The sequence below is a fragment of the Hoplias malabaricus genome, chromosome 6 (assembly GCF_029633855.1).
Source record: "Hoplias malabaricus isolate fHopMal1 chromosome 6, fHopMal1.hap1, whole genome shotgun sequence".
Taxonomy (NCBI): domain Eukaryota; kingdom Metazoa; phylum Chordata; class Actinopteri; order Characiformes; family Erythrinidae; genus Hoplias; species Hoplias malabaricus.
This window is the reverse complement of record NC_089805.1, coordinates 739,853-752,142: the sequence shown is the minus strand read 5'-3', so window position 1 is coordinate 752,142 and position 12,290 is coordinate 739,853. Positions and strand designations below refer to the sequence as shown.

General features: G+C 39.4%; 1 protein-coding gene across 1 annotated transcript in view; it reads right to left on the bottom strand.

The window, feature by feature from the left end:
* Positions 1-12,290, bottom strand: part of pvrl2l (PVR cell adhesion molecule related 2 like) — a 125,092-nt gene that overhangs the window by 21,231 nt on the left and 91,571 nt on the right. Inside the window, exons 5-6 of the mRNA XM_066675079.1 lie at positions 10,644-10,761; positions 7,094-7,242 (exon numbers count right to left, since the gene is read on the bottom strand). Coding sequence (XP_066531176.1) covers positions 7,094-7,242; positions 10,644-10,761 — 267 coding nt within the window. The remainder of the gene's footprint in view (positions 1-7,093; positions 7,243-10,643; positions 10,762-12,290) is intronic.

Sequence of the window (12,290 nt, the reverse complement as noted above, 5' to 3'; positions counted from 1 at the left end):
CTATCTGACATTTCACTTAATTATGGCTAAGCAATACTTCCCTCCCCACTTGCTACCTCTACCTTTGTCTCTTCCTATCCCCTTTATTTCTATCTGAGCTGCAGGCTGAACCTGATAAGCTCCAGCCAGATGTCAGCCTGCTCTGTCTTACCTTATCTCACTGGGCTTGGAGACATGATTTTTGTAGACTAAAGATATCACATAACATTTGGCAATGCAGGGGCCCATATACTTCATTTTCACCAGATGATCTTAGCAAATGTCACTGATTTTGTGAGGTTTGGATATCAAATGAATAATATAAATCATGCTACCGCAGTTGCACATGCAAACAATTTCAGCATTCCATAAAAAAAAAAAAAAAAGAGCCCAATACAGAGTCTAGCCACCAGGATACTTCCTATAGCACACTATTAATGTATTACCATTAGTCCTATAGGGGAAAGTATGACTGAAAGTATGATAGTCCTAAAGTTGGGAAATAATAATGTGACTGAGGCCAGAGTGTCTGGTGTCAATTAGTGGTTTGGGGCGCAGAGTGAAAAGAAGAGGGATATGTAGCGTTTTGGGAGCAGAACTGACTGTATTTCCTTGAGGTTTCTCTATTTTCTGTGTGTAGAAATAAATACTGAATACAATATCCATAAGGGTGTGCCAGTTTTGTGAACATGTTGCTGCTGTCATAAGAATACTCTGTGTCTCCAAACAATGTATTTTATATATATATATAGGTTGTGCTGAAACATATTCGTCTACTTTTATCTACCACAACACAGTTTTTCGTGTATTCATTCATAACAATACAAATTGTTTATATCTTCAGTGTTTCACGATAGTTACTGAATTACAGTGAGTGTACCTAAGGTTTCTCACATTCCTTCTATGTGCAAAAATACTAGGGTTAATGTGGGGAGGGGTGGCACACAGTGTGGGAGAGGAGACTAAAGCAACTTAGACAATGTTGGGGAACTACTCTAATAACAGCAAATAAAAACCCATTTGTTTGTATTCAGTAAGAAGCTCTGCATTTGGTGGAAGAGTATTTTGGAGTAAGACACCACCTGTAGCTTCTAAGTGGCTGAAGTTGAACTTGTCTGTAAGTTTTTATTCACTGCTTGAATTACCATGGAACTCATGTGTAACTCGATTTGTTTAGTTTTGCAGCACTTTCGTCATGTGTTTAATTTCATGGAGGTAGCTGTTTCCTGACGTTGGAGTCAGTTCCACACTAAGTGATCGGCAACAGCAAAAAAGTCAGTATTACCCACCTATGGAGCAGAAACAGAGTAACATCCTCATCTCTTTTCAAGTCCACATTGCTTGATACGCATACCTATTGCATCACTGTCCCTGGTGGCCGTGTACCTTTGCGCCAGAGCTGCACTGGCACTGTAGTGCTGCTGGAAGCTGCTCTTTCCAGTACAGTAGAAACGAGGAACAAAGGAAACAGACCTCAATGTAAACACACACTGATTGCACCCAGTTGAACATAATGGAGCTGGACAGAAAGCAATTGTTGTTGCTTCAATAAATAGAGGATTGACAGACGTTGTCTTTGGGGCAAACCCCTTTTACTGCTTCCTGCAACACGGCCTACGGCCTACGGCCTACTAGGAATCCATCACAGGGACTAGGAATGTTGTTTCTATCTTCAAGCGGTATGTGCCATCTCTGTGCCCAGCCATTTCTTCTGCAATTGGGTAACTATTTAGTTTTGGCACTAGGTATGAAACAGCCTTTATATAAACACTGTTATTGCTTTACTGAAGAAATCTGTTATATCTTTGTATGCACCACATTAACAGTATTGTCTCGTTCTTTATCTAAACCCTGAAAACTGATATAATGCACAGCTCTAACACAATCGGTCTGTTTTCAGTGTTATAATAGTCTTCCAGGGTTTTACTATAGAAACACTGACATCGATGAGTAAACGGTAAGCTGATGAAAAGCTCCATACAAATGTTTGGCTGTTCCTGGCTGAACTCCATTTGTTTTTACATTTCTAAGCATATAAACAGTTTGTGTAAAACATGTCATAATTAGTAAATAAATAATAACTACGCACTACAATGTAATATTTCCATTTGTTGAGGATATGTTAACATGTCATTACATCCAAACAAGTAGATATATAATTTGACCATGGTCAAAACTTGTTTATTTAACCAATGTACTCTCCCAATTAAGCGCCTTAAAAAAACTATTACATTTAAATCAACACTAATAATAGAAGAAATATAATCAAAGTACAACCAAAGCTTGTGTCTTTACCAAATACATCACTAAGGAATTTCAGTATTTTTTTGCAATTATAATTTATTATCCAGTCTGGCTAACCATTGAGGGTAATGGGGTAAAATCTAGAATTAAATATTTTTGTTCTAAAAGCTTACATGGAAATTCATTTTTGAAAATTCTTGTTCATTTTTACATTTATTACATTGTGTTTAATATGCAGTAACTATTGAAATGAATGGACATAACTAAGTGCAAATTATATTCTCTAGAGTTTTGCTGCATGCTAGATGTCTTCTTTCTCCAGGAACTCACCTTAAAGACTCACAAAACCATTGAACTTTTAACGTGTGCAAGTTGGCATGGCCCGCAAAGTTAGAAGTGATATCTTGGGCACATACGTATTTATACACACACACAAACAAACTCTAAAAACTCCTACTGAGCACAATCCTGAGCTGGTGACAACTAAAACGGAAATGTCAAGACAAAGGTGCAAATCCAAAGCTTCTTCTAAAGAATCTAAAGGTGACTACCACAACCCAAGCCCACAACCCCTAATGGTCCCTTGCTTATCTAATGACAGGACGAATAACCAGGAGAAAAATTATGAAAATTACTTTTTAACTAAGAGCCACATCAGTGATAGGTCGATGTCATTCGGGTCCCTGTTTTCCCCCTTCAAGGGTTTTTCTTTTCCCTTTCTTTAAAAAAAAATTGCGACTTCAACGGAATGCGGTACAGAAGGTCTCTTCTTGAAAAGCACGCTTTCGACTTTGACTGGCTTTGAGCTGGGCCAATGGACTCAGGGGGAAGGAGGTGGTGTAATGCAAGCGCAGGCGTGGGCAGAGCTGATAGCTTGAGATTTCTGGTTCTGCTTGTGTCAGCTCCAGCATCGTCTTTGTTCCAATGAGCTTTGTCATGGCATGATATGTGTGTGTGTGTGTGTGTGTGTGTGTGTGTGTGTGTGTGTGTGTCAGAGCTATGCCTTATCGTTTGAGCACACACCTACATGTGTCTCTCAACATCAATTACAGTCACACCAAACAGTGGTACAGTAAAGACCATGCACACACACACACACACACACACACATACACACACACATGGACCACAGCACTCCAGACACTACTGTAATCCTATTATCTTTAATGATGTTTAAAGAAAAAAGAAACACAACTTTTCCTAGCTTCAAAAGTGAGCACATGGGAGCCTTTTTCTAACATCATTCTAACAATAAGTAAAGCTTTGATACTTCATCACTATTATTCTGTTCAGACGTGGCAAGCTGATATGAAAGCAATGTAAAACTGTGCCAAAGAAACTGAGTGCCAGCCTTTGTGTGTGTGTGAGTGTGTGTGTGTGTGTGTGTCTAGGTAGAGAGGCAGCAAGGTAACAACTCACCCCCGCTATTGCCATTAGGGGGAGAAAAAAAAAAGACCATTGGTGGAACAAGTGCAGCTCCCTTTGCCAACCTCCCACACATTTGTGCTACAGTGTTCCCACAAAGTGCCTTTGTTCTCTCACAAGACAATCGAAATCTCCAAAAAGGATTCCCACAGATTCTAAATGCAGCCCTCTCACTTGCTTTGGCATGAGGAGGTGCCAGCAACACTGCTGCTGTGAGAGAGCTTTTTTGAGCAGCCCTTTCCATGCAGCCCTAGCATTCAGCAGCTGAGATTGAAACAAAACAATAACATTTCAAGTGACTGGACATTTAGGATCAATGCTTTAGGTGTGTGTGTGTGTGTGTGTGTGTGTGTGTAAGAAAGTGTGTGCTAATGCATAAACACAACATAGAGAAACAGGTTTAAAATTGGCTACATTTTAACATACGCAGATCAGCACTGCTGCATACAGGGGGAGAGGAAGAGAGAAGTAAAGAAACCTAATGTTTTATATGTACAGGGGTTGGACAATGAAAGTGAAACACCTGTCATTGTAGTGTGGGAGGTGTCATGGCTAAACTGGAGCAGCCTGGTGGACAATCTTCATTAACTCCACACTGCACCAGTAAGACCCTGTGCATCCAATGGTTCAAACACTGTGTCCTGAAGGCGGTGCCGTGTATCAGGACGACAACGCACCAATACACACAGCAAGACTGGTGAAAGACTGGTTTGATGAACATGAAAGTGAAGTTGAACATCTCCCATGGCCTGCACAGTCACCAGATCTAAATATTATTGAGCCACTTTGGGGTGTTGTGGAGGAGCGAGTCAGGAAACGTTTTCCTCCACCAGCATCACGTAGAGACCTGGCCACTATCCTGCAAGAAGAATGGCTTCAAATCCCTCTGACCACTGTGCAGGACTTGTGTATGTCATTCCCAAGACCAACTGACGCTGTATCGGCCGCAAAAGGAGACCTTACACCACACTAATAAATTACAGTGGTCTAAAACCAGGTGTTTCACTTTCATTGTCCAACCCCTGTAGATATATATTTTTATTTTTTCAAAGAATGGAAAAAGAAACAAGTGACACAGAGCTAGGCTACCTATGTTGTGCATGTAGGAGGAAAATAAGAAGGGACGTTAGAAAAAAGAAAGGGAAAATAAAATACAACCTGGCAAACTGGCTCACACCAACCAATGTCCCACACAAAACCCGCTTTGTAAGAAAGTATCCCAGAATTGTTCAAGAACTTAAATACTAGAAAACCAACCACCATGTAAGTTGATTTGGCTACTAGAGCCACCCAAAAAAAAAAAACGCAAAGCAAAGCAAAGTCCTGAAGTAGGTCTCTGTTTAAAGCGAGTTCAAAATCCCAACATAGTGTTACATAAAACATATAATATACACAGTCATATCAGTCATATCAGCACATCTCCTTGTATCTACACTCACTATTCATTCTCCCCGCTCCGCTGTCCATTGCCATACAGGAGCACTGCAGTTCCACAATTACAGACTGTATTCCATCTGTTGTTCTCTTGTTGTTCAATGACGGCACTTAAGCAGTGATGATGTGATTGTGTGTGTTGCATTTGTACATTTGGATCAGACACAGCAGTGCTACACCAGCAGTGTTACATCATATCAACTCGCTCTCCACTCTGTTATACACACCCACATTGATGGCGCACCTTGTAGATGTAAAGTCAGATAAAGTAGCTCATCCGTTAGCCCTTCAGGACACTGTTGGGTGGATATATTTGGTTGGTGGACTATTTTCAGTCCAGCAGTGACATAGAGGGCTTTGAAAATCCAGCAGCACTGCTGTGTCTCCTCCACGTGTACCAGCACAACACGCATTGACACAACACCACCACCCAAATTATACAGATAGTCTGTAGTCCATCAGTCTGTCATTGTAGAATACCAAGGTGCTCCTGTATGAACAGCAGAGCTAAGTGAATGGACAGGGAGGGTACAAACAAGGAGGTGGTCTTAATATTCGGATATGACTGTGTATAAGTGTGATTACATATTGGCATTAAATTTGTATCAGCTTATGCCAAGTGACAAATTGAAGGAAAATATGTAAAAGACCACGGCATGTCTTTCATTTAAAATATATCCCCAGTATTTTGATGACTGCAGTCAGACAAACCCATCCAAAAATTCACAGCTTTTTAATTGGTTTGAGATCTGAAGGCCTTTGCATATGTAATTTTCATATGCATTAAACCAAATTCCCCTGTGCCCTGTGAAAAAACTGCTCTAATCAGGAAATAACTGTTTAATTACAGAATAAAGACAATCAGTAATAATATGGTGTATGTCAATAAAGCACTCAGCATAACAGACTCCTCAATGAAGGCCAGACACAGTTACCCACTTGTGGAGCATAAGGTGCTTGTGGAGCTATCAATTTTCATTTATCTCAAACACTGCATCATTTTATGCACTACAGTCCTATTACACTGATCAATCACCTTACGTCTGCACTCACTCTCCATCTGATCGGCTCCACTGACCATAAAGGAGCACTTTGTACTTCTAGAAACCATCTGTTTCTCTGCATACTTTTTTTTATCCTCATTTCACCCTGTTCTTCGATGGTCAGGACCCCACAGGACCACCACAGAGCAGGTATGATTTGGGTGGTTGATCATGGTGGCGATGTGTGGCACAGGTATAAATGGATCAGACATAGCAGGTCTGAAAAAGGTTTAAAAGCTCTCATATCACTGCTGAACTGAGAATAGTCCAAAAAACAAACAACACAAACTGGGCAGCAACAGAAGGGCTACTGTCCCTGACTTTACATTCACAAGGTGGACCAACGAGGTAGGTGTGTCTAACAGAGTGGGCAATGAGATACAGTGTTTAAGAACTCTGATCCACTCATACCAGCGCCACACACACTAACTCATCACCACTACATCAGTGTTACTGAAGTGCTGAGAATAAACCACCACCCAAAACATACCTGCTCCATAGTGGTGTTGTGGGGCCCTGGCCATTGAAGAGCAGGGTGAAACGGGGGTAAGAATGTATGCAGAACAAAAAAGTCTGTACCTGTACAACTACAAAGGTGCTCCTATATTGTAAGTACGTAGAGTTGATATAATGGACAATGAGTGTAGATACAACGTAGGTTGCTAATCCAGTGTATAATAATGTATTTGTGACTGAAGCTCCTACCATTAGTGCCAAATTAATAAACACTTTTAAACTTACTATTTTCTTTCTTCCTTTCATCATGATTCATTATCAAGGTTAACTTATACATGACATAGATCATGGCAGGACATTCATTGCTTCTTAAATGTGTATTTTGCCGTAAATTTTACTGGAAGCAACTGGAAGCCTTTTGCCTCTGTCCTGTATTTATTCAGATTTTCCTTTGATTTGTCACACGTCTGTCTGCATGTGTGTTTTCATGCTCTCTCTTTGTCATTACTCACCTATGACTGAAGCAGTAAGCTGGCCCTTGCCTGATCCTAGGTTATTTTTTGCTTCACAGATGAAGGTGGTGTTCACACTCTCATCCACCTTCTGCACCAGCAGCCTGTTCTGATCCACCTTCACTGTGGCTGGCAGGTTTCCAGAAACCCTGAGAACACACAAAGAAGCTTTTAGAGAAACACTAGCTTAAGTCAGATGTGCTAGGTAAAAAGAGAGTTGTGATAAGGCAATTGGAGTTAGTAGCCTGAAATTAAAAGAGAATAACACAGGCCTTGTTTAATTTTAAACAGGATGCCTAACAAGCTGGGGAAGAAGCCAGAGCTTCAAACAGGGAGGAGGAGCTCAGAGCCGAGCCCCAAGCTACAGTAACTGAGGCCGGGCTGCGATCACGTAATTTTCCTCAATCTGTTTGGCCTTGAGAAACCATTGGTGCGATTTCAATGAGAAACAAGTAGCAAAAGCAAACCAAAAAGTATAAAGAGCTGGGGGAAGTTAAAGAGAAGAAGAAAGGGACAGAAAATCTATTGTTTTATTTTCTTAAACACCAGAAGGCAGTTAATGTTGTATTTAAGACGTTTGTGATTGGCAATAAACAGGCAGATTGCAAAAGAGCTTCTGCATCCTGGGTCTAGGCTCTTCCCGACACACAGTGCTTGGCCAATGACCAACCACCTTCGTCTAGCCTCAAGGGGCCCAGGCCACGGTATCAAATATATAACGACATTCTCATGTGATGTTCTTTATAAATGTCATTGACTAAAAACAAGCTATTATGCTTTGGAAGAGCAGAAATATGTTTTTGAAGCATTTGAAAATTAAATTAATCATTTTTTAGAGCTGAATTCCAGAATACTTCAGCTATGTCTCGGTTTTGGACTTTATTCCAACTGATATTTAACAACATCGGAGGTGAGGGTGTGCTCTTTCATGGGTGCTGATGTAGTCAACCACTAATATTTATTAGAAACAGTAACACTGACATAAATCTTAATAAATGCTTGGGTAGAACCTTTTTATTTTATATCTTACCCTGTTTAAAAGCTTTGAACAAAAGTTGGGACAGAATATTTGGACAAAGTTTGGGACAGTTTTTATTGGAATTTGTCCATTTTTGCTTAATACAGGCTGCTTAACAGCCTGTGTTTGCCATGCTCTGATTGTTCCATTCATGATGTGTCATAGGAGACAGGACTGGACTTAATGCAGGCCCCGGTAAGAGCACACAATCTGTGTCTACAAAGTCACTGCAAAATTAAGCCTAGTATTGTCTTGCTGAAATAACCATGCACTTCCCCAGAAAAGACATCATGTGGATGGTAGTACAAATCAGATTCCAAAAAAGTTGGGACACTAAACAAATTGTGAATAAAAACTGAATGCAATGATGTGGAGATGGCAAATGTCAATATTTTATTCAGAATAGAACATAGATGACAGATCAAAAGTTTAATCTGAGTAAATGTAACATTTTAAATGAAAAATATGTTGATTCAAAATTTCACAGTGTCAACAAATCCCAAAAAAGTTGGGACAAGTAGCAATACGTGGCTGGAAAAAGGAAATTGAGCATAAAACGGAAGACCAATTAACACTAATTAGGTCAATTGACAACATGATTGGGTATAAAAAGAGCTTCTCAGAGTGTCAGTGTCTCTCTGAAGCCAAGATGGTAAGAGGATCACCAATTCCACCATTGTTGTGCAGAAAGATAGTGCAGCGATACCAGAATGGTGTTACCCAGCGTAAAATAGCAAAGACTTTTAAGTTATCATCATCAACCGTGCATAACATCATCAAGAGATTCAGAGAATCTGGAACAATTGCTGTGCGTAAGGGTCAAGGCCGTAAAACTCTACTGGTTCAGAAGCCTGCATCACTGATGGTATGAGGTTGCATGAGTGCTTGTGGCATGGGCAGCTTGCATGTCTGGAAAGGCACCATTAATGCAGAGAACTATGTTCAGGTTCTAGAACAACATATGCTCCCATCTAGACGTCATCTCTTTCAGGGAAGACCCTGCATTTTTCAACAAGATAATGCCAGACCACATTCTGCAGCAATCACAACATCATGGCTACGTAGGAGAAGGATCCGGGGACTGAAATGGCAGCCTCAGTCCAGATCTTTCACCTGTAGAGAACATTTGGTGCATCATAAAGAGGAAGGTGCGACAAAGAAGACCCAAGACGATTGGACAGTTAGAGGTCTGTATTAGACATGAACGGGAGAGCGTTCCTATTTCTAAACTTGAGAAACTGGTCTCCTCTGTCCCCAGACGTCTGTTGAGTGTTGTAAGAAGAAGGGGGGATGCCACACAGTGGTAAAAAATGGCCTTGTCCCAACTTTTTTGGGATTTGTTGACGCCATGAAATTCTGAAACAACATATTTTTCCCTTAAAGATACATTCTCTCAGTTCAAACTTTTGATCTGTGATTTGTGTTCTATTCTGAATAAAATATTAGATGTTGGCTCCTCCACTTCATTGCATTCAGTGTTTATTCACAACTTCTTTAGTGTCCCAACTTTTTTGGAATCCGGTATATGTCTCTCTAAAATCACACAAGGGTACACTTGCACACAGGCAGCCATTACTGGGCTTAGTGATTCCAAGTAATAACTGAATAAGCAGTTACAGAAATGCAATGATTAAACCAACATTTGGGGCAATGATGAACCCCCATTACAGACTCAACATAACATTCAAGATAGTCCCTTTTTCTCAACATACACAATGATGCATCAGGCCACAAAACATCTAATAACGTTACAGTGAAAGATGGACACTGGACATTATTGAAGATTCTTTAAATATTTGAAACATAGCCAGCTTCCAGACTGAACTGATACTGAATCTGTTCTGTAGAATCCATGAGGTAGATTTTATTCTTTTATTATGTAGTGCTCATAGCAGCTGCTTTAACTTGACATTAAGCAACTTTGTAAAATTAGTTTGAAATTTATACAGATAAAAATACAGACTTTGTCACCCAAAAGAAATGCAAGCAATGTGATAGTATTGTAAACAGCAGAGAGAATAATACATTTTAATTTAAAACTGTTTTGGGGAAAATGAAAACTGGCAGTGGACCATAGCTGGCAGTTAGACACTTTCTGTTGGAGATCATTTATCACTTTTATAACAACTGCCCTGCAGTGTCAAACTTATAGTGATTTCTGTTTATCACTTATTTTACCACAGCAAAAGTGAGCTCTTGTGGTCTATGCATAGCTGTGCTACCAATTATTGTATGTCTTTCTTTTCCCCAGAGGCAATTTGTGCTTGGCCATGCAAAAAATAAAAAATAAATAAAATCTGCCTAAACAGGCAACCAATGTTTGATAGCTTTAAAATCTGACTCACTAAAAACTGACTAATCATGTAATTAGGGGTGTAGCTTATGATTTATCAGATCTGATTGGTTGTCAGCAGTTATTCTATTTAAAGAATGTACACCAAATTTACACTGCTCTGAAACTTTAAATAAAGTCCTTAAGAGAAGTCTGGGTGGCTAAAGGTTGTGATCATGATTCTTTGAGTGGTCACTCACGTGGTCCAAGTAACATTAGTGACTTTGGGATTGGCATCAGTATGGCAAGTCAGTAATGCATCGGTGCGTCCCATATACCAGTTCTCATCATATCCCTCTATTTTGACCATAGGGGGATCTGGAAAGACACACACACAAACACACAGATAGAGTGAGAGAGAGAGAGTGAGAGAGAGAGAAAGAGAGAGAGAGAAAGGTCAGTATCATCACAGTAAACATGCACAGTATATGAGGCAGTGAATAGAACACTAGAGGGAGAGAATGGTGGTGGGGGGTGGAGTGGGGGAGGATTGGATTGAACGATTATGTGCAGCTGAGGCTGGAAATGGAAAACTGTGATACTAAAGATTGCCCAACACGCACTGACCTACAAAATGTAGCAAAGCCAAAACATACAAGATCAGGCGTTAAAATGCTATCCAGCATGTAATTGACAATGAGAAAATCATTGGGCATCTTCAGTAATAACCAAAAGAGATATTGTTCTAAAAATCTCATGTTATACACTATACACCATACACTATATTGGGATGAAGACAATTTTTTCTACTCACAGATGTAAGAATTTTTTTTTTATAGCTGTCAAGAGTGACCATCGAAATGTGACAAACTAAACTAGTACTAAAACTTGGAGCCCATTTTTAAAATTATTTTACATATTGTAAATGGCAGCTGTGCTTTAAATTTGGGTAAAATTTGAATTAACATTTAACCCAGAGAAGTAGTCTAAAATAAACTTAAGAAAAAAAAGTTTTTTAACTGTGCATAAGGATACTGCTTTAGAAAATTACTTTAGAGGAGAACGCAAAATTATTTTATTTTCTTATTCAAGAGTGGGAGCACCCTAGGGCATATTACAGTTTTCAACATGATAATAAGCGATTTTTCTATACAAAAACACATTAAATACAATTAAGTTTGATTTGCTCAATGTAACCAATACGGGAAAATAACATAAAACAACACTAGGCCTAGGTTTGCCGGACCGCCATTAGCCATATAGCCGTATAGCCATTGTCACAGAGGTGTTTCTGGCATTTCAAAAACAATGTCTTTGCGTACATGTGATAGTGTTGTACAGAAATATGGAGGGTAGGACTTATAAATGCAGAAATAAAAACGAGCACAAAGTTGTATTCATAATATGTAACACCCACATCAGTGTTTTTTTTTTCTTTTTAATTATATTTAAAAATGAATATTAGATGATCTATCACCAAAGAACAACGATGACAAGAACATTTTTTTGATTCTAAGAATTAAAATGACTTATTTATTCAATGTAACAGGTTAAAGTAAAGTACATGAAGTTTAAGGAGGCTGTGCTATAAGTTGTATAAACACACTAACTAATTTGTCTTATTCAGCAGTCCTCCTCTCTCTATGTGATAAAATTCCTGTGTAAATGTTGCTGAGTTCCGAACGGTCCTGCTGAGTTTGTGAGCAGCGAAGAAACGTAACCAACGGCAAGCGCAGCTGTGCCCTACTTGCATGCTGCCGCACTAAACACAGCCCCAGAAACACACACAAACAGAGCATGTTCTTATCTTATTTTCTATCTATACATATGAAACTTTGTCTGGCAAAAAACAAAACAAAACAAAAACAAACAAAAAAACCCACCAACTTACTCATCAGACATGGTCT